Genomic DNA, 24,238 nt, shown 5'->3' with positions numbered 1-24,238 from the left:
GAATTGAATCTGTTGACATTTGTCAATTGTTGCCATCCCAACTTTGATTAAACTGAATCACTTGAATCAGAAAAACTCCTGTGGTAACCAGCCCCAAGATTCATCATTCGCTGTTCCATTCGCGCAAATATTTGATGTAAACGTTCCATCTTGCGATTAGGACTGCAGTCTGTTTCAATGTAGATTTCTTGTAGAAAATGTAGAAAAAGGCATGGCTGATATGGGTCAACTTCATTTGAGACAAAATAGTTTGCAGCAAGACTTGCATAAAACTGACTTGGAGAAACCAAGCCTTGGGCAGAAATCTCCGAAAATCATCCAAGTCATCCTTGGCAACTGTTTACATTGCCACGGCAACCTTTGGTTACAGACCTAGAGTGTTTGTATAAAATGCGGATTGATAGGTTGTCGAGTTGGCAAACTGAGGAATCATGGATGTTGTCACCCATGGGCGGACTGGATGTTTGACTTTTCCCCGGCGTAGAATTGGCATTCCGTCACAGATTTTTGCAGCGATGCCAGCCTCAGGGAAGCATGTAGCGGAATCTACCGCTGTATTCCCTCGAGCCTACCAGCGTCAGACCGGTATATCCTGGATTTTAATTTGCATATAGGGGCAATCAGAATGGCCACTTCCTGTGTGGCGCATATCGCATTCTCCAATGCAGTGTTTGATACTGTATTTGTGAAAATCAATAAAATCGGACACTATATTGGAGAGATAACCACTCTCCATGGCAGATGTGCTTCATTTATGGCTTCCCTTCAGTGAATGACTTCTGACACCCTGTCTGCAGAGTACTTCACAATCTCCAATACAGAGTCATAGACACAGCCTGTGAGCTTCCACTTAAAAATCCTGATCGTGCTACCAGAGAGTCGCAATCACCTCAAGTCAGATATCATTAGTCTCAATATTTTCTGCGGCAAAAACACACAGTTTGCTACTTTTGCTGCGCACGGCAAGATTGCTGCTTCTGGCATGGGAAGTCATTGAAAGCACTTCACGTTGCTCTCCAGTTGCGGAACTAAATGGGGTTCAGATGGAAAAATTGGTATGTAGCTCAAGAGATTGATGCCGGAGAACGGAAAAGGTATTCCGAAGTAATCTATTAAATGAAATGGGGTTTGCTGCAATTGGCAAAATCAATATGGGGGCTCTGCTGATATCATGAAATTGTCCAGGTGCTAACTTTTTGGTGAAACATTTTAAAAAGAATTTGTCCGAGTGCTGCGCCTGGACAAAAGCATGCTGGAGAAGCTCGCAGTAAGCCCACAGCGCTGAAGCCTGCAATTTGGTTACAGGCACATTCACTGTGCCCACAGTATGCACGGCCACAACTGCTCTGGCAGCAGAAGGTATGGTCTTAGGAAGATTCATTCGCAGTATTGATTTTTTTATCGCCAGCAGCTTTCCCACAATTTAGATTCATAAATTCATATTTCAATTTTAGAATTGATGTCCACATTGATACACTGAAAGATAACAAGTGTGTGTGCTGCATTGTATGGAAATCATATGCTACTGTTAACCATTCATTGTCTGAGACTTGTCTTGTTGGCAAGAAATCTTAGATGGTTGATCTAGGCAAGGAGCAAGCCATTTCCGATAATCATTCAGAAGTGGGGGTAATTGCATTACTAGAACAGCATTTGTCAATACGTCAATCGAGCAGAAACTAATCGAACAATGCCGATTTGACGGCTGTCACCGAGGCATTGGAGCTTCTCTGATGATCAGACATAAATTTCTATTCATTTTATGCTCTCGGAAGATTCCCTTTACGCATCAGATAAGCCGCCGTTGTTATTGATGAATTATCATTGAAATGAGATGAAGCTTTGAAAAAGGGCGGCCAGGGGGATGAATTTGACTTTGACAATGAGAAAATCCTGTGGGCGTGCATAGAGAAAGCTAACAATGGTTTGAATTCAAATCGGCCTTCTATTAGTCGACACATTTCGTAACTTTGTTGATTTCAACTGTTCAAAGTGGCCTACAGCAAACAATAGATACACTGATACATCAAACCAAAAAGGTTTCAAAACCAATTTTATGACTGTTTCTCTTCAAAGGTATATTTCATTTCAAACTGCCCCAAGGTGAACATTTGAAACTCTTTATCAATGTGATTAAATATGCACACATCGACTAATTGAGTTGAGTGCACTTTGGTAACAGTTATTTCAATAAGCCTTTGTAGTTTGCAAAATTGAGATAAAAAGCTTGTAGAGGTTTGCATTATTTATTATCGCTGGTTAATTAACAAAGCTTGCTGTAGATGCACAACTCAGTATAAAAACGAACTATTGATAGCAGAATTTTAAATTTGTATAAGTCAACAATAGTAAACTTCCATAGAAAGCTTCCTAAATTCATTCACCTGTGTGTGTCGGAAAGAACGTATTTCTCAATATTTGAGGTTGGAATCACGCATCCGGAAAAGCATGGAATCGAATCTAATTGTATCCATATCATAGGAGATCCGTTCCTAGGTTGCTGAGGATAGCTTACACCTACTTGTGGCTGATCTTGCTTACACTACCTGTTGATTGCTGCGGGAAACCAAGCCACCATACCGTAAACTGAACCAGCTGTGCTGAACATGGTAACGGTACGTGAGATGGGTGGCAAATTTAAAGCTGATTTGAACTTGATGGGATCCCCTTTTGACTTTCTTCTCTCACTACAGGGGAGTATCGGCACTGGCTGCTGCTCCAGCCCTGCTCACTCCATCAGTTGTCTCAACATCCTTTGGCTGAGAACTCCTTCCATCTCGCTGTGAAGTACCCTGCCAATTACGACTGGCCGTCTACCACAGTAGTCCCGTCCTCTTTCGACAAGGCTCTGTCAGTCAAGGGTCACCAAGGACCTTGATTGGTTACTGACTTCTTCATTCCTGTCATCATCAAACTTAACCAAATTATACTTAGAAGGAAGTTCACTTGCACAGCCAACAACTTGAAAAGCGCAAGGAATGCATTGAAATATCATTTATTATGATCTTGCTTACCAGACAAGCATTGATGTTGAAATAACATACAAACCAAATTCTAACAATAAGAGGCCAACGAGTACAGAATTTGAGAGTATGACACTAAATGTCATGACAGGGGCATGAAGCTATTGAAAACCAGTCACTCGGGTGATCTGATCAAATTTGGCTGACCAGCCTGCACCGTGAATGAACGGTACTTGATCTGAGGTTATGAAAGGCCTTTCATAAACTTATTGTCAACGGGTGCCATCATTGGTTAACCCTGGTCATCCTATCCAAGATCATGTAGACCACAGATCCTCTTGAAACCTGGAATCTTTCTCTAAGTATTCTACCCAAGACAGCTTCCAAGAAGGTTCCACTAATTCGAAGTAAAGCAAACGATCTGAATGTGAAAGATTCCCTAGCTTGTCCACAGCTTGTCCATCTCGGATGAGAGACGCCAAGCTGTCACGGAGGTGGTCTCCATATCCGAGACAGAACCTGTTCTCTATAGAAGACACCTTTGACTGTTCAGTTGTGTGCGATTGAAGTCAAGGGTCACTAGGCGATGGGTCATCCCCATGTGACGGACCCTTTCTCACACCTCAATTGAAGACCCTTGGTCCTTAGAGGGGTAGAAGTGATAATTGTCGAATAAACCAATTTTCACGATACTTTATTCAGCCTGAGTATAGCACGATTAGCATTGTTGGAACTCGGGCTTCATCATGAAACGAGAAAGCTTTTTGTTCGAGAATGAAACGATTCCACAATTGACCAGGTTTGTTGTAAAGGCTTTCACCAAATGACAGTAGTCGTCATATCATCCTGATAGCTGACATAGCAAATGGATAGAAATGCTCCGGGACAAAGATGTTTTGTCAAAGATAGGTGTATAGGTCTCGGAGATGTCTTGTTAAGATTGTAAAGCCATGTTCAAGAAGAAGATATGATGTGCGCTTCTCATTTTGAAAAGATTCTGACACTTTTGGTGCCAGAATTTCCATGATGTCGGCAACTCTAGACAGCACAATGATGGGATAAGGCTTGAACAGTTAGCTGCCGTATTGTGTTTCGGAAATTTAGAAGAACTGAGAATATCATTCTGTCAGTCAGTAATTGAATGCCCTCTATTGTGAGATAGGTCATTCAAAAGTCATAACAAACGAATGATGTCAACCTCAGCTTCAACTTTGAAGGTGTGGTCCGCTCATCGTCAAATTCAATTTCAAATTTAAACTGCACGAACCTGACTTTTTGATATATGATAGATTTGAAGTCAAAACATCTGACTGAAAGTGGTATCAGTTTATACTTTCCGACTTCAAATTATCGCGGGTTTCAGAGGAATCTTTCCGCCCTTTGACTATTTACTTTGCGGCCTCCCTTCAAAACACACAGGGAAGTCTCCCGGGTTTCGGAGATGTAATTTCATAACCATGATGCCTGCAGCAATCTGACAACTTCTTCAAACATTGTAGAATAATTTCTTTTGTGACTCACAGAAATCATTCCCATAAGAATTGCAAAATTCAGGATCAAAAACCTGTTGACGGCATAAGATCCCTGTTGGTCAGTATCGGGTTCCCTGGCGCGTATTAAATGCGGTTTCATCTCCATGAATCAGCATCCAAGGCCGCGATTGCCCGTCCCTTGGGTCTTTAAGGTTGCATCCTGCCTCCACCAATTTGCACAATTTCATCAGGCGTTATCATAACATGATTAAAACCTTGTTAATTGCCGCCGAGGCTTGATTACACGCTGTGAGTGTACTGCGTGATTGCGCCAACTGTTCCGTCTCAACATAACGCCTTATTACGGTATAGTCCGGGTCCCAGTAGACTTAAAGGGTTATGTAATCGGTTGGTATGTCGATGACGTTACTGTTAAACCATACTACAGCATTGCTATGTCACCTAAAGAAGTTAATCAACAGCCTTACATAATCTGTTAATTTCATATTCAGTGACTTGAGGCATATGGTCTGCATATGACATCATGGTTAGAATACAGACCATTAGCATGCTGGCCTCGGGGCGATTGGAATGCCAAACGGATGCCCCTATACTGACATTGATTGGAACTTTCGTACTTGCTTAATCAATGCGTCTGTGTCGGTGTCTATCTGGTCGGTGGAGTAAAGTAGGGGAACAGTCCTGGGGCTGAATGACTGACCTCTGTGACCAATAGCTGCAGAAGCCGATCCCAAGTCACTGATACTGTCTGGGTGATGACCCTGAGAATTAGAGTTAAACCAAATGACTCTACCAGCTTGACCCTTATGATCACTCCAGTCACTTCCTGCCCTCACACACTTCCCTCCCAACAGGGCGACCATCAAATCATATGCTCTCAACAACTCCATCCACCCTTAGATGAGTAAGCAAGCTCCCTATGGATATCGCAGCCTGACGTACGCTGCCAAAACAATTCCGTCCAGAAACCAAAATATCAGAAGCGGTCGGGAAATAGCGCCGCATCGAATATCAAATGAATTCATAACGTTTCTTGATGAATCATTTTGTAGAGAAATGATGAAAAAAACTCTCCTGCTTTCTTGATTGCCGATTATGTTGGGCGGTTGGTCACCAGGGTCATGTTTGCATAGTCAGTCAAGACAATCGTTAGCACTCAATCCATCTAACATTGGAAGGAAAATCATGTACATTTCAGTATGATATTGCCTTACAAAACTGTGTAGTTAACTTGTAATTCACTCGAAGAGAGTTTCAGCCCAATCTGACATAGTATTCTTGTGTGCAAACATTGTGAAATGCACTGCACTCCTGGTTAATTTGACTGAAATGATGAGTTCTTTCAAGTCAATTTTTCTTCGATGCTCCCTTGCTCGATTTTAAAAATTGATGCATGTTCTGTAACCTGACAAGCGAAACATCTCTACGAAAACACGGAAAGAATTACGGACTGATAAAGCAAGAATCTTGTGCATTTGCTGGTCATGGTTTTTTGCGAAGGTGATTATCTGCTGGTGTAGCTCTTCTTCGAGGGGATCCGTAATCAAGTTACTTTGTCCATAAGACTCCTTGGGAAGGTTTGCCGTCCAACTTGATTCAAAAAATCTCCTTATTGTCTGAAAATTACCTATCAGAGACGGCAAGTTTGACTGGCAAGTCACCCCATGATAACTGCAGAGATCACTAGAACCGAAGATAGAAAAACATAAAAATGAGTGCTGACACCTTCTGTAGCCTAATTCCTATTCACAGAAATGATATTATGTTATAAAGCTGAAAATGCTGTTACGGTGTTCGATTTCATGAGCTGTATTATGGGATAAAATCTGACACCGTTTGGCATCAAGGGCCTTATGTTATGACAGGGATGGAAACCCAGTGGATTTGATGGCTGTAGAAGTTTTTGTCGTTGTCAGCCATGTGGTTTTGCTGTCAGCTTTGTTTGGTCCGTCTCTCTTGTAAAGATGACACTGCAAGGTATTATGTTTTTCTGAAAGCGTTATGAGAAAGACATCATATTTCAGTCCGGAAATTCCTGTGGCGATTTTGGTGTTTTTGAGTTTGGAGTGATTCAGCTTGATAGCAGTTACTCAAACCATAAATTCCCCTGAAACCTCCACAACTCTACTCTAAATGAGACAACGTGATTCATTGACCACTTGAAAACGCCTCAAACTGATCAATCTATCGAAATCATGACAAGAGGAACGTCCAGACTTGTGCAATCATTGTTCAATTCCACAGAGGCTGGCTCGTTCATCTACAGTCCTGATCAACCTGTCACTGGCAACGGAACACAAAGATCAATCACGTTTCTTCAGTCATGGCGGCTGGTGGTAAGAGAGGTTTCGTGACTGGTGCCATTTTGTCCGGTCCTATGTGGGTCAGGTTCTGAAAATGGAAAAATAAGGTTGAATCTATCCATTTGTGGAAAGAAGACGAAATGTTGCTGTTGTTCGTGAGCCATTACTACTTTTCATCAAATCTTTGAGAGGTCAACGGAGAGCAGTAGAGAATGTTGGGTATAAATCTTGAGCGAAATTGTGGTCATCATTGCCGTGCGGAGCAATTCTGACAAACATTTATCATCCGGGCTAATCAAGAAACCCATTGGCCAGTCGTGTACCTGAGGCTCATGGGAAATCATCGGAAGTTGAAGATCGTGTATTGCATGGATGTCGCTGGCAAGAATAGGCTGCAGTAGTTGCCGATCGTTCATCATTCTGGTGGGCACATTAAGGCAGTTCTTTGAGAACAGCAAACTAACATCTATCTGGTATGGCCATTGTGTTCCCAACAGTAACCTTCTGGTGCTGCTTTTCGTAGTTGGTTCAAGAAATAACATCAGGAAGAACAGATGAATGGGAACCAACCAACAGTAGTAGCAGATCCTTTCTGGTGCTGCTGTGAGCAGTGATGGCCATCAAACATAACATCAGGAAGAACAGATGAATTGGAATGGTCAACCAACATCTCCTGTTCCACATAGCTGCAGCAAAACCGGATGTTAAGGCAGAAAACGTGCATCAACTTAATGGACATCAAACATGACTATTGGTCATGTTTCTGTTCAGTAAATCATCTTGCTCGGACACTGGGCAAACAGTCGGCGTAATGGCCATGATCGTTGTTTTCATGATTATGACCATTTCCTGCAATCAAGATGATCTGCCTTGCCGAGTTATGTTGTCATCGACTCGGCTATGAATCAGCAAGACCTACAGAGGATATCCTGGCGAAGGATGTCTGGATGGATTCTGTCCGTGCAAACATAGACAATGTCTTTCTGGTGATGTTTGCGATGGCCTTCTTCATTATCTGTGTGTCTCTTCCAATTGTGTAAATGTCTAAACGGTGTCCATTGAATTTGTAGAAGCAACAAAAATGAATCCAGAAAAGGCAGGTTTCAGCTCATCGAGTAGAAGGGTAAATTGTTGTGGTTTACCGTATCAAGTTATGCAATCCACATATGTCGAGATGTCGGTGTACGATCCTGCCGAGTGACAGTGAAAGATGACTTTCTAATCAGCTTCCGTAACCGCCTTTGTCTTCCATGTGACAAAGCGGAAACACAAGCGCGGAAATCGCTGGGAATCTTGTAATGTCATCAATGCAAACACTAAGAATGAAATATTGCTTTCTAACGATGATGGCTATCGCTCCCAGGATGATGATGACTCCTGCAAATATCGCGTGGACTTCCTTTGTCTTGTGGCAGAGGATTTTAGCGAATTGGTAGGCCGATCGGCATGTATCTTCGGATGATGACTTTCCTTATCTTCTTGGGTTAAGATGATGATTTATGGGGTGTAGGGCTTAGTAAGAGTACATCGTAGCGTTCTGGCGAGAACAGTGTGTCATCCGAAGATTCCCTAGATGCTTGTCTTGTTTTGCCCCATGTTTGTGGGATATCCTTATGCATTTTATTCCATGATGTGTCACTTTTGGTATGAAGGATGTTTTTGCATGATACAGTGTGAATACAAAATGAGTGGGCCTGGTCTACTTAAAAAGCCCACTAGCTTGAAAAGTGTACGACCTTTGGAAAAGTACCTCCTCACAAATGCTTGTCCTGTCTTCACCTGACTACGTTGTTACATTCCAATTCCACCACTTCCGTATTTCATTACCCCGTGGTATTTTGAACATTATCGCAAAGCTAGTTAGTGCATTAGCCTAGCGTTGCTCGCAGGGGAAGGTAGTCCAAGAACCGAGCTAATTGGGGTCCAACGTCTTGAGTGGCACTCTCATCAAGGGTGGTCTCCCATTGTTTAGTTGTTCTGCAGAATTTCGTATTTCCAGCTAATTTGCAAGGCGGTTCTGTGTATAATAAACATACTTGGCTTCAGAATGTCTCAGTAGACATTCCTGTTGCCAGTATCCATCACCTTGGTAGTTTTTCATTTGTCTGGTAAATGCAGGCGTTGTGTTTGTATTTTTCATTTTGTTGTTGTTTCAATCTTGACCATCTTCTGCTAGAGATCGGTCCTCATTGAGAACTGGTCGAAAAGGAACCAATTCGTCTCATTTCGTATTAATGGGGGGCTTCATGCACCACCACAGTTGTTGCCGGATAACATTCATTGAACTCAAACCTAAACAACCTCATCTATGTTACCAATATGGAGTTGAGAACTGAGCATCAACAAAGCCATGAGTTGATATGCAGACCTTCAGACCCATTTTGTTGCATTCTACATTGTCAGATAAATTACTGCCATAAACGATTTCATTGATTAGAAAGTTTCATTAAAGTCGTATACCATTGATATGATGCAGCTGTAGACCCTACAGATTCGATAGAGACCTATTCCACCCAATCCCAGTCAATACATTTACTCATATACTAAGCACGTTATCAGCATAGAACAAGCCCTTGTGCTTCAAGCCAGCTACACATGAAATGATCCATCCAATGGAGTCAATTGTTCTAGACATTCCTAACAGCTGCAACACCCAGTGTTTGAACGCTAGCCCACAGCAGACCATAGCTTCATAAATTTTAATACAAAATTCATGTATGCGAATGATGTAGTTTCACTGAAGTCACATTTCACAAAAAAACTCTTAGTAGAATTCATAAACACGCATCTTCTTCAAGAAGAAAGTAAACAGACTTTACAGCATATGTCCTCCTGAACTACATGTAGTTCTCCCTCTCTCTTTCTCTCTCTCACATATGAAATCATATTAGCAACCACAAAAGGCAGCATCTGGCCTTCCACCATGAACCACGCTTCGGATGACACCAACACCATCTTGCCTTTCATCCAGCACGACTATACCCTTGAAAGCCAAGGTCGTATCCGCGATAAATTTCAATTTAAACACTTGCCTAAAGCACTAAGGTTGTTGTCTGACTTTCCTATGGTAAATCCTCGAGGAACTGATGGAATGTTGAGGAAATTAGATTTAAGACGTGATGACTTGCGATCATGTATCAAGCGTATGGAAAATGCCAAGGCGTTTTTTTAAAGGTTTCCATGTTTACCTTTTAGTCTATTGCATGATTGGGTGCAAAGATTTACTCTGTTTGTGCCTTTATGTTATGCAAAGGAAAACTTAAGAGTGCCTTGAAGACAGGAAAAAGACGCTCTAGAAGATTGCTGGCCATGAACACAAGCAAAAAGAAGCTCAGGGTTGATGTTAACTTGAACACAAGCAAAAGAAGCTCAGGATTGATGTGGCCTTGAACACAAGCAAAAGAAGCTCAGGGTTGATGTTAACTTGAACACAAGCAAAAGAAGCTCAGGATTGATGTGATCTTGAAACCATGCAAAAAGAAGCTCAGTTGTTGCCTTCAACCCATACAGGACCGGACTACAATACATTTGCCTCTACGCACAACACATAGTTTCCCTGTTCCGGAGTGATGCCAGTGACATCACTGAGACATAGTTGGCCACATATAGATAGTTCAACCAACATACCTTGGACATACTACAGCCAGCTAATGGTACAAGCAGGACATGATAGATTATTGGCAATATACCACATGCCTCATAAAGCTGACCTTTTGACATCAAGTCCGCATTACCATTACTATAAATTACCATTAACGTGACAAGATGATTATCCTTTCACATTTTATGGTGTCACAAATCATAATTTGTTTGTGATATTCAGATTCGGTAGTCCTACTGCACTGATATCTCCGCTGATCTGCATCCAGAGGAAGGATTAATGATAGTCAAGGGATGAACACCGAATGAGTACAAATCGGAATCGGGTGCAGGGGTCATGAATTTAACAAGATATATTCCACTTGCTTCAGCATGATAAGGTGTATGGAATGTAATGGCCCCTCTAGTTTTCTCTTGCCCCGGAGTAGTAAATTCAAATCATTTATATTGGGGACCTCCTACAGATTTGCATTGGATTGTGGTATTCTAGGATCAGTGTTGGTTCTCGAAGTGACCGATAAGCGAAGATGGTTAAGAGAAAGTAACTAAACGGTTTGTAGCAATCTCAGAAGTTCTACAGCTGTCTGAAAACTAGATCGTCTGCTTTTCCTCAAACCACTTCTTTCTCCAACTTCGACTCAAGATCTCTCCAAGTGTCACTCATCCTCAAAGCAATTAAATTAGCCCTATTGGCACTCTAATACCAGAGGCTTTGCCAAGCCCTGATGAGATTGATCAAGCTTAACTTGTATTGATTTTAATCATGGTTAACTAATACCGACAGATTGAAATTTGTACTTGCTTGTCATTGAAGATGTCAGGCTTCAGCGATATTGATGGCTGTGTCTGTCAGAAAGTCCTCTTTAACAATGTTTAAGACGTCAAGGTTTTCTTCTTGGTTTTTATCCTGAAACTTGCAGTTTTTCTGAAAAGCTTTGGGCCCCCTTTAATCTCCCTTACATCAAAGATGGCTGCCAGACTCCAAAATGGCCGCCATTTTCCCATTGACCTTTCAGAATGTCTCATGTTTCTCCTTTCTTTTTACAGTGGTACTGCTGGACACAACGAAAGAGGAGAGCCTCGACTGGCAGACGTACCCACAGAATAAAGGGGTAAGTTATATTGAGGTTTGACTTCTTGTGGTTGACTTTGGATTAGGAACCGTTCATGTCTTTGCTAGTCTTCCAGTCTCACGCGACCTCAGCTCAGATTTTGGAAGGCATGCCAGACCAATGAACTGCATGTAAACGAGCAGCTGGGCACCCTGAATATCAATATGAATAAAGTTCCATAACATATTTACACCAGACTTCTGATCGAGTAGGCCGCTGACAAGACCGCTGGCATATTCCGACGCCAGGCTCTTGCCATTTTTACGATATCTGATCCAGTGAACATGCTCAATGTCTGAAGAGGCTGTCCTCAAACCGTGCTGAGTATTTACTCTGTGTTCGGCTCGAGTGTTTACCCAAATGGACTCCATTTTATCACTGTTGCGCTTCTCGCTGGATATGGGAGTAGGGAGAGAGAAGTGTGCAATTGATTTGATCTTTCAGTTTTACTCCAATGGAAGCCATAGTGTGGTCATCAGTCTTTCCTCCAGAGTTAAACTGAGTTCCCTCTGATCTGTAGAACCGATGGTCATGAAGTGTTCAAATTCAAGGCGAAAATCATACCATTGGTTCTTCGTTACTGATATGTGTGACTTGGGTTGTAGATGAATGCAGTCAGAGTCACAGATCATTATCTGTTCGACGATTTTTGTCTATCATAACCCATGATCATGCTTATCTATCCCTCGAGGACTGAGGCAGGTGCACTAATACCTTAGACGTCCCATACCGCTTAGTCTAATAATGGACCATGTCTGTGCAAAGTCACGTTCAGACATCCATCCTTGACGTATCCATATGGTCAGTCCTATAAGAGCAGTTCTTCAGGGACAAGATGATCTGCTCCTATCAATAAAGCCCCAGTCCATGAGGACCATGCTGAATGACCAGGGGCCATATTGAACTCTGTCCATTGAATGCGAATGGATGCTTGTCATTCAAGTGTCACGTTCAGACATTCAGCCTGTCAGCATCATATGGCCAGTCCAGATACCAAGCTCTCTTGGGACTTTGAGGAGACTATGGGCACTGGACAGTCCATGTGGGACCATTGGCATTCACGGTATCGCATCCAAGAGTATTGCCTTAACCACAGTAAGACCTTTACCCATTTGCCTTGGCAAGTTCCACCTTCACAAAGCAAAATTGCATTTCAGGCTGATGTTAATTGCATTATACCATGAAGTCACACATTCTTAATGTGGTAAATGGATTTTCTGCTCTTCATGATTGGGTCAAAGGGTCCGAATATGATTCGTGCACCTGTCCGTCAACTTAATATGAACAATGCCCCAGTAGAGATGGTGTGAAAATCAGTTAGCAAACTCGATGCATTGACTATAGACTTCATCTCGGCATTTGCCACATTAGTGGTCCCACAACAGCAGGGAGCATCAATTATTCTCATTGGTATTGTAGTGCTAAAACCTAATCCTGGACTGACTTGGTCTGAGTCATCTGTAAGGTCCCAACTGCGGATGCTATTTGCGATAACAAAGCATCTTTGTTGGGAGATTTCTTGGCGCTGAGCGGACATGATGGTGATGTTACAGATGGCATGATTAAGTTGAGCTAACTTGCATTAAGACTTCTGTGGTGAGTCTATGATAACAGTGTGTCTAGTTGAATTGAATCGAATTCTTTAATGAGTCTGATCCAATTTTAGTCCGAGCCCTTGTACATTTTAGTGTAGATAATACACATTCATCTTGACTCAAGTTGAAATGAAATAGACTTGAAATAGTGGATGCAGATTGAAATTCCGTCTTAATATTCTTCATCACGTTCTTCGCCAAGAAAAATTAGATCAATCGTCTCCGTGGATATCTGAATCAACCAATCAAATTGCAATTGAGTATGGCACACTTTCGCGATTTATTCCAAATCTATTACAAAAGACGTGAACCGTGCCGTCAGTAGCTTAGCTCTTATAAAAGCTACTAGATGCAGACTGTGGCGGCTTTTTCTCACCGAATTATAAACCATGACGTAAAAGAATGAATATTGCTCCCCGGGGCCATTTTAAACTTCTTTGCTCTAAATCCGATTTTTGAATCAAAATTCAATAATGCATCGTGAAACATTGAGGGGGAAATGAAAAAGATTGCGTTCATTTTAATCTCGGTTTACAAGATGCGGTGGAAATTCCATTCTGTTTATTTCATGCTGGCGTAGATACTGAGGCAAAGAGGAAATAGGTTAACCCCCTACTGGCAAACTACTTTGTCATATTTGTAAAAACTATTTGAGAAAGAGATATGAAATTTGTTCCGTCGTGCACTTGAAGCTATGAGAGGTCTGGTTGTTACAAAGGTTTATCAAATTGAGCACTTAAAGTTATAGAGATCAAGTTCTTTTGAAGCTTTGAAACAACCTTTTATCGAAAACAAGCGTTTCCTGTCCATCATCATTTTCTTCAGTTTCAGCTTTCTTGTGACTTCAAAGCTTATGGATAAGAAGTTCTTAAAAGCAAATTTTATGAAACGATCCTTACTTTTGAAATCTGGCTAAGACCATTAAAAGTGTCATCTGGGCTGGCAAAAGAAGGCTACTCTCTCATCAGAATCTCCAAAATGGCCAAGATTTGGTAAATCCTTCCATGTTTTCATTATATCATTGTAATTTTCTAGCATGATTGCGCCTGCGACAAGGCTTAACTCTTGACCTTCAATATCAGATATGACAAGGTCACTGAAGAAATTTAATTCTCAACTGACGCCAATAAATTTCCTATTAATTACGTCTGAATACTCAGGAGAGATCCTCGACACTCTTGAAACCAACGGTATTGTCCAAGCTCGCCTTCCGCCGATTTACGAATCCTGAAAAAGATGGGATTTTGACGCTCCGTTAGCGCCCAGCGCCTTGCGCCCGACGATGCGAGAACTCGGATTAAATGGGCTTATGGGATATCGGCGAGAGTCCGTGCGTCTCCTCTTGACGGGGGCGTTAGTTCAATGTAGCGGACGTTCGTACCAAGTCGAGAGTGTTTGAGAAAATTGGTTAAGGAGATGAAGAGTTCGACATTCGCATTTCCTTTTGATCTGGTGTTAATTCACTTACATTTTTTGCCTGCAGCGGATGTGGTCATCTTTGATGGTTGTTTCAACGCTCTTGACCAATTGTTCCCATTCGTTTTCATAGGTAGAAAGATGAACATTTTCCTTTGAAGTTAATGGATTTATTGCATTGTACAAGATGAGTACTTGTCCTGCGGTTTGTCATTAGATCTCTCTTCTTTCATTTTCGTGATTAGAGGAAGGGAAAACATTTCCTAAGCTGAAGTGGTGTCCTACTTATTTGGGGACTAGCACGTATGTATCACTGTGGGTTTCCTTCCCTTATATTAGGGTATCTTGATTTGACCTGATGTAAACACTGGCTTTACATTGGCATCTAGTCGCAAGCGACAGAGCTTTACTGCTCATCATGTTAGAATATATTGATAGTTTTCACAGTCTGACGTGTGTCGAGAAAATGCTTCGTGTTCTCCGATCAACGTTCAGCATCACAGACGAACAGACACACGCAGAACCCGATGATCCAATACTCTAATTTGCTGGCTCGAAATCAGAGGAAATGATATGAACGCCGTGATACTGATCACTTGATCGCTGCGACTGGGATCAAAGAGATGAAAGTCAAACTCAACAAGGTTTCTACTGTTTCAAAGAATCTGGCGACCGTGTCAGTTGCAGATGTTTTGTTTTGAAAAGTTGTTGATTGTGGATTGCATATAAAACTCGGTGTACGTGATGCATGATTTTAGGTCCAGTTAGGCTGGTTTGGTCTTCCAAACAATCCATATTTTGTGAGTTTTAAAGTGCCTTACTGTGGATAAGATATAAAACGATGTATATATTTATGAACATAATTTGATACAAGTTGTTTTGAACATCAGAAAAAAAAAATTTAATTTTTTGAAAAGACTGTATTTCACTGAACAATCTTGTCGAGAATGCATCTAAACTTGCCTCAGGTTAGACTGGAATAGAGTGAATTAATAATCGGGTTTAAAAGAGATTTAACTATGACTTCTGACAGATTTATATTCATAACTTTTGAAATCCGAAATCGCATGATACGTCAGAGTTGACTTATCTTTAATCACTTAATCCTTGGGAGATTTTCGTTTTCATTTTCCATTGTGATCATTTCACCGACCTGCGTTGCCCCGCGCGATTGAGATTGAAATCGTGCTGTGTGGATTGCGCCATTGGGATGATCTAAATTAAGGACCAGAGTACAGATGATGGATAGGGTGGGTAGAGGTTACTCACCAAAACTGCTGATTCCGACAAGAGTTAGCTAGACAAACCTGTACATTTGACAATTTAACATGGAAAATGTACAAGATGTTCCCATCATCGTGTGCTGAAATTCCTTGTACCTTCTGATCAGTTTAATTAGAGTTGAGGAAGTTTTGACGATCTGGCGCATGGCGGAATGACGTAAGTTGTAGATTCTGTCACTTCTGGCGCAGCCGGATGACATGAAATTTACATCGTTTTGTCATTTTATGCTCCAGAGGTTACGAAATAAGGTGAAGACTGAGTCAGTGTTAGTCGGACGTTAGTAATAGATCCCGAGTGATGAATTTTCTTTTCGCCCTCGAAGTCAGGAGGATCCATCTCTGTCAGATAAAAAAACAAGCAATCGCACCTCATGCAATTTGCTAAGGCTGAAGATGAGACCCTAGCAATAAACATCAGGCAGAAAAAGTTCAATAATTGCTGTTGATGTTATTGCGTCTGCAAAGCAATATACCCAGGATGCAATCTTCTTGCGTCCTGACACGATTATGACATCAGCCTCAATTTCATTCCCCAAACAATTGAATTACTTCCTCGCCGTGGCAACCCTATTAAACCCTGCTTGATTGGTCAGAAAGACCTCATCGTTTGGCGAGATTAGCGCGCCGCAGATTTGATTTTCGTGTGACAGGAAGTGATTGAGTGCTGACCTGCGATCGTGAAATGCTAAACCTGGCCAGAGTGTCAAAGAAGACAATTTGTCATGCCAGCGTTGCTTGACCAAGGCATGAGATGGAAGTTGCATGCGACAAGATGCTGTCAGTTACAGGCGCTGTTTAAGTATTCTTAGGGATTGAGATGTTCAACTCTTCTTAGGCTGATTATGCTGACAAAGCAAGAGCCTATTACATGACCATTCATTTGAGTGCTCTCAATGACACATTCTGGAGGTACCATCAGTAAACATATTTACATGACCATTCATTGGAAAGCTCTCAATAAGCACTTTCTGATGGTACATGTATCATTAGTGAACCTAATGACATGGCCATTCATTGGAAAGCTCTCAATAAGCACTTTCTGATGGTACATGTATCATTAGCAAACCTAATGACATGGCCATTCATTGGAAAGCTCTCAATGAACACTTTCTGATGGTACATGTATCATTAGCAAACCTAATGACATGACCATTCATTGGAAAGCTCTCAATAAGCATTTTCTGATGGTACATGTATCATTAGTGAACCTAATGACATGGCCATTCATTGGAAAGCTCTCAATAAGCACTTTCTGATGGTACATGTATCATTAGCAAACCTAATGACATGGCCATTCATTGGAAAGCTCTCAATAAGCACTTTCTGATGGTACATGTATCATTAGTTGACCTAATGACATGGCCATTCATTGGAAAGCTCTCAATAAGCACTTTCTGATGGTACATGTATCATCAGCAAACCTAATGACATGGCCTCTCATTGGAAAGCTCTTGATCAGCAACATTAGTTTTGTGACATTTTAAAGCAGTCCCCCATGTCCCTTTGTGCTCTACGCAAAGATTTCAATATGATGTGAGTGGCAAAAATCTAACTTTATAGCCTCGCTCTAATACATTAAATCACCTCAACCTTGTGGGTACAACAACAGTTTTTGCCCAAAGGATGTAAGAAGTACAAATATAATAAGTTGAGCGACGCCTTTTCAAATAGATAGTTAAACCAATCACCCAATATCCACTAAATTGCTCAACTTTGTTAACAACTGATCAGTGATAACAAAGTAAGTTTTTTGAATTGGTTACGGCAGCTTAAAATTGACTTAAATCTCCAATTAGGGTCAAATGTATCTTGAATATATGACTTCGTGTCTGATTTCTCAAACTTTAATCAGTTGATTTATCTTTGTGTGAAATTGCCTTTGGTTCTCTGATCAGCTTGTGGTTGGTTTTCCAATCTATTCACTGCTACTTTCTTATCTTCTTTCCTCAGCCAAGTTTGATAAAGCTTGGTAACTTTTCAAAATCAAGACTATCCGACTTTCCAGAAACTACAGATAACCACTTTGTATTAATATCAGTGAAATTTCTCATATTGTGTATTGATGCAATGCACTTTGAGGACAAACACCCACTTCACATTCTATAAATGCACAACAAGTTGAAACCAAATCAATTCAACTGCAAAAAGTATCAAATTGAAAAAAGACAATTATTTTCAGAGTGTTGATAGACAATGAAGCTATAGCTCAATACAACGCATCCCCCCTTCCCACATCGGAAGAATCAGATATCAAATGTGAACCACAATTGAAAATACACAACTCACAAACCAAATCAATCAAAATATCAAGTTGATAAACATGTAATCTTAGGATTTCATGCTTCAATATATACTGTCACTTGAGACAGCTGCAATTTAATTGCAAGTGCTGACATACGAAAACTGCTACGTTTTCCAAACACAGGTTTTATTTTTCTGAACCTGTTATTTTACATGGAGATCGGATTCTTACACGAAACTACCATTTCCACAAAACACACTCTTCTCAATTCCATGTTTGTCGAGCCCTGGTTTTCTTTACCTCAGCCTATCATTTAGTGGAAGGATTCCGTCAGGAAAGAACGATTTCAACAAAAACACCTACGATTCTGCTTCCTTTCATTTAAAAATAAGCGCTGACGATTTCTTCGGCTTTTCTCCACCCGACACTATCGGAATGATCTATGCTTACGTGTTAGAAATAGAATAATTGGATCGCAGAGTCGTTATTGTCTGCTGGTATCGAATCTTCGTGAGATTAGCACGGAAAATTAACTCGGTATATTTGGAGCTGCCAGAAATTTCCCTTTATCTATTTAGCTCCACACAAAGCAATTTCACCCGCAATAAATTACGGCAAACGTGCCTTTATCCATGGCATTATCCGCGACTAATTGCGGCGGGAATGAATATTTGTTTAGTACGATGTTTGATTTTGTTTTGCCGTGTTACGTAATTGCGTGAAATGACCGGATGTGTCATCCGTCAAGCTCAGCGTCCACAGAGAGATGTCGAACAAAGTGGATCGTACCCGTAAGAAATCACCAAATGAACCTGTCAAGAGGTAATTATATGGGTCCTCCCTATGAGGGGGTCACACACAGGCCACTTTGGACCCTTCAAAGGGGTGACTTTGAACCTTGTTTGCCCAGATTTGCATGTTTGATGGAATTTTGTCATCTGCTCAACCTCAGTTGACGTCTGCTCATGAGGTTTGGTTGGGAGAGATTGGTGATGAGTTGGCCAATTTCATTATGATTATGGGACAAGTTTGTTCGAATCCCTGATAATCAAATGTGGCATTACCCAATGACACAGTCAAGGGACTGCCACAAATACTTTGGACCCGTCAAAAGGGTCACTTTGATATTTGTTTGCCCAGATTTGCATGTTTGATGGAATTTCATTTGGCGACTTTGATGTCGACTCGTGAGTTGTGAGTTTTGGTCAACTGAAAGATTGTTGATGAGTTGACCAAGTTTGGTATCGGCAAATAAGGTTGAATTCATTTGGGCTTTGATTATCAAATGTGGCGACACCTAATGACTCAGTCGTCATCAGTCAGTGGGCCGAGGGGACTTGCGTGACAAGTTCAGTGGACGAAGGCCGGATTATCAGGGTCAGGGATGTATTGATTTGAAAATCACCAATGTGACAAAATCACTCTCTCACACACATTTTAGACAGATAATTTATTAGCCTTCTCTCTCTGTAGCGGTTTAGTTATTCCTTGTACAGGTATTGTATCTTTCTTGATGGGAAAAAAGGGTCAAGTCACTATTACCTAAAATGGTGACAGTGGATCTTTGATATGGCCTATGAGCAATTATTAGTCACTTGATTAGAGTATCTTTGGTCTGACAGGTTGAGAAGGTAATTAAGATCATACTGCTGATTTCATCAATTTCATGTTTTTCTTGTGGTATTTCTCAGTTGAAGCGAGGTCCAAGCCATCTTCGTGTTAATTTACCACAGAAAGCTGTACACAAGTACAAATGAAATTCAGTTACATTACAGCTGAAATTTCTTGTTCTCATTAGTCACTTTGACCTAACAGATTCATTACATTACACCTGTCAAAATAGGCTAATTAGAAAACCTCGTTAGGAGTGGGTATCAATGTTTTTAATGACAACCCAAATCTTGGTGCAAATTTGATTATTTTCATAATAAAAATATAAAAACGTGTTATGATTCCATTGAAAATATCGTCGATAGGTACTTATCACAGTTTGGATTATATGATGTAGGTAGTTTCATATCCAAGAACTCAAGTGGTCAGCTGATATGACTAACTGCATGCTGTCACTAAGAAATCATATCTTTTTGGCTTTGATTGCCCAGAATTCGCTGTTTTCCTCTACTTCTAAATCTTGGAGGGAAAAGTTGCTGAAATTTATGAATCTTTGAATCTATCTTCCATTGCATTCGTCATCTCTTCTACCACCATTGTTCTTAGGCAGGTAGGCGTATAAGGGTTTAAGCTCAGTAGCATATAAGCCGGGCATCTCCAACACCGGCTGAGTTGCATCGTCTTCGCCAACGAATGTTGCAGTTGAGCCACTTCGGCTTGCTGCTCACATCGCCTACGCTTTTCCTAAGCAATCTCGAAACGTCCTGTCTCTCGCCAATCTATGCAAACATCCACTCCGGAAGCCATCGCGAGAACAGTCGCAGACAACAATGGGACATAACGCGATAACGACTGATAATATGCGTCAAGCCGAAGAACGCATCTCAATCTTACGAACTTGATGAATATTCAGGAAACGAAAAATGGTAATTTCGGATCGTTATTGCCGGGTTGGAAGAGAAAATGGTGAACACGAGTCATACGATTGCAGGTGGAACTATCATTAACCTCTACTGTATGATTGAATGGGTCCCAAGACATTTCTACATAGCAATATTGATGGGGAGAGGCTGTGTCGATGAGATTAACACTTCAGATCCGGGAGCATTACAATGCATCAAGAAATATCAGTGATGAGATATCCTTCAATTTGAAATTTGCCTTCTGAGCCCGACAGCCTTTCCAGAGATCTGGTCAACCTATCAATCAGTATCACCAAGATCACCATCACTCTCTCCAGTATGTTATCGACAATATTTGAGGAATTCGTTTTCAACTGATACATGTAGCTAAAAATCGATGCGAAATCAAAGTAACTTTGAACACTAAGGTGTGGGTTCTCCAAAATATTGGTTGGGTCGGTCGGGAAATTGTATGGTCAGACATCAAAGATGCCAAATCAATCGTTCAATAATCAAAAGAATGACTTGCCTCAACTTCGCTTTCTAGCTTCTATCACTCTACATTGATCGATGATTTAAGTTCTATTTTGAGTGACAGGGAAATTAATTGAAAGCTATTTGATAGTAGCGTGGTATTGGAATAAGATTGTATGTCATGCATCAGTTTAAACCTGTATGTTGGATAATGATTTTGGTAGGCAAGAGTAAAGCACCAGCAAATGAGCTGGATGTGGTTATCATTGCAATGGAGGTCGATCTTTGTTACAGGCACTGCGATGATCCAAGCAGCTTTGCCTCATGTTAGAGTTATTGCAGGCCGAGAGAAACATATCTCTAAATCGTTGCATGCCGCTTCATCTTAATCAAAACCATGTTATATTGGAGAACATCTCCTAAAACTCTTTTTGGAATGTGTAAAAGGTGATTGCAGAACAGTCGCCCGTGTTCTTAAACAGCAGGTGCTCTCCTAGCAGTTACATCACACCAACAATGCATCTAGACGTGCTTTTCTTTGCGTTAAAAAACCTCATGCACATCCCTTGAAAATCAAAAATTGGCCGCAAATAATGCGGACAGTGTTCTTACATAATCTATGACACTTGATTAGGAATCTTCGACACCTCGCTCAGCTGGTGGTAAGGTATTACGAGGTATTAGTGCCGCCACCTTTGTTCAGACAACAATATGACAATGGCGACTGTGAGTCTCCTTATTGCCGGCAGCAGTCAGCGATTTGTGCACAACTTGTCAACTGGGAAAATTAGCGTAATTTGAGATACATGGTAGATGAAACAATCTGAATTGGGATGATACTGTGATAATGATGGTTGTATGTGGAGTAATCATCATTCCTCAACAGAAACTCAGCTCAGGTTGGGTGTATGGAGACTTGTCGAGCAGTAAAGAGCAATTTCTCACGGTTCTTAGACTTCTCGGGCCTCAAGGCCTTTCAGGTTTATAGTATAAAGCTGTCCATTTTTGAAGAGAAGTAGCCAAATGCCTACGAAAAGGAGTCCTCTTTGGGAAGGATCCATTTTGAGAAGGAGTCATCTTCCACCTTGATGAACGAATTGTCTTCAAATTGTTTTGTTTGATTCGGCAGCTTTCTTCTCCATTCCAATTACTTACCTGTACTTTGTATCTTGACACACCTATACCACCCTGCTGATATAAACTTGGAATCATATCCTCTTGTGGCTTACATGAAGGTGACTCTTCCAAGCATATGAGGTTGATAGAATGAGTATTCTTCTTGACCATCCCGCAAAGACACACCCGATATCAGTCTTACTAATGACCACATAGAACACCCTATCAGCTTGACAGGTTAAGAAATGCTGCATTCAGAATCCGACAAATAAAATCCATCATCGTTTCTACCCCATCCACTTCATCTACTGCCAGATGAGTCTTGATGTCACTCCGAACAAAGACGAGAAGAAATTCTCACAAAGACGTCTTGTAACTGTAAGTCGTTGACCCCAGACTCGCATAAGAAAACAAGAAAGGCCCCCTTAACCCGATTGATTGCCAATACTGAACAAGCTATTAGATTAATGAAAGATAGATATGGTTGCGTTGGTCGATGGCACCTTATATGTAAAAATCGTTCTGAAGAAGATTTGGTTGGCGCTGTATAATTCTTGAAAAGGAATAGTCTTGAGAATAGAGCAGGCTGTCACGGGATCTCTTCAGACATTATGCCCCGAGCAGCAAAAGTAGTCAAGAAGCAAGCCTGCAAATGTCTCCCATCCCATCTTGGCCTCAAGCGAGCAGGTGATGTGTTTCAAGCACAGCCGCCATCTTTGACAGGTTCGTTATGAAGCTGGACCTTTTGGTCTTGGAAATGCAGGGTCTTAGCTGACTCATTCATATGATGTTTGTGCTCCGTGCCAGTCCAAGAAAGCTTTTCAAGTTGATTCTAACTGTCAGGATTGGGCACTCAGACTGGGTCGTGTGTGTGTGTGTGTGTTTATCTTGTCCAAGTAAAAGCCTCCATTTCCAATTAGCCAAGAGGCCTTAAGTTGTCCCCAGTGACCAGAAGCAGGTGCAGACTTAATGCCAACTCTCTATTTACCTGGCGCTAATATTTCAATTAGCATGCTAACCTCTTCTGACCCATTGCTTTCAACAAGCACATGTGTGAAATTAATCAAGACAGCTAATGTTTAGAAACAGCCCAAGTGGAGACTGGGGCTAGGTGCTTCAGGGTTGGTACCACAGAAAACATGTCCCCATCTACTGATACTGAACCCAGAGGACGTTTTCCTAAGGTATCAATCAAGATAGACGATGTTAGATTAACGGAGGAGCAAGTGGAGTGGAGAAAGTGACTTCCAATTGTCGTGTCAAAAGGTTTAGATGCCTTTTCCCACGGATAAAGGTACAGGATATGGTTAGCAACAACTAGGTGGAGACAAGGACAGGTAAAATCAGAGCTGAAAACAAGTGACCTCAGACCTGACATACATGAATCAAGCTTGATGCTTATCTTGTATGCACCGGGCGACAAGGCTTGTGGAGACCGTCTTCTGACCCAGCAGCCCAGCAGCCCATGGGTGAAATTAATCAGGAGAGATAATGAGGATGAATTACAAACGGACCATGCGTGCATCTCCTCTCTCTGTATCAAACACCATCCATCCCTGTCCCCTGGATCACTCACCAAGTTTTTGGCCCCGAACAGTTCCAACAAAACGCATGATAGAAAAACCACCCCATGTGTATCTTCCCTGCAACATCGCTCATGCACGAGATTCCTCCCGCCCGACCCCGGATGTGGGAGATCAAAAACCATCCATCCGTACAACATTCAATCTCAACTCTAACTACACTATGATGTTCTTCCCTGCTGCAAGTACTCTCTATGAGATCCCACGCCCAGTGACCCCTCGTCGTGCGAGGCAAAAACCATCCATCCATACCACAGGAATAACACTTCCATCTTCACGCTCTCCAACTCCAACCATCCATGATTTCTCTCCCTGCAGCAAGCACGCCATGTCCATGCATAAAGATCCCTGGGTGACCCCTGGCTACCCGATCAATCAACAATCATTGCTGGAGCTACCGATAATCATCAATAACGCAGACCCATAAATTACATTCTTTGCATGTCTCATTTCATCACGGTCAATAATGGACAAGATTTATAGGTACTGGCGTCTATGGAGCAGTGATTTTGATTTCGGGGGCAGGGGGAAGTTTCGAAAAGGGC

At 41.4% G+C, this 24,238-nt stretch overlaps 1 protein-coding gene across 4 annotated transcripts in view; it reads left to right on the top strand.

Moving 5' to 3' along the window:
• LOC135497316 (ephrin type-B receptor 1-B-like) overlaps positions 1-24,238 on the top strand; it is a 99,775-nt gene that overhangs the window by 31,828 nt on the left and 43,709 nt on the right. For all 4 annotated transcript variants that reach the window (XM_064787122.1, XM_064787121.1, XM_064787119.1 and 1 more), the window contains exon 2: positions 11,407-11,471. In XM_064787122.1, the coding sequence (XP_064643192.1) occupies positions 11,407-11,471 (65 nt within the window). The remainder of the gene's footprint in view (positions 1-11,406; positions 11,472-24,238) is intronic.

This window comes from Lineus longissimus, chromosome 12 (genome assembly GCF_910592395.1).
Source record: "Lineus longissimus chromosome 12, tnLinLong1.2, whole genome shotgun sequence".
NCBI classification, from domain to species: Eukaryota; Metazoa; Nemertea; class Pilidiophora; order Heteronemertea; family Lineidae; genus Lineus; species Lineus longissimus.
Note: the sequence above shows the minus strand (reverse complement) of the source record. Positions and strands in the feature narration are given on the sequence as shown.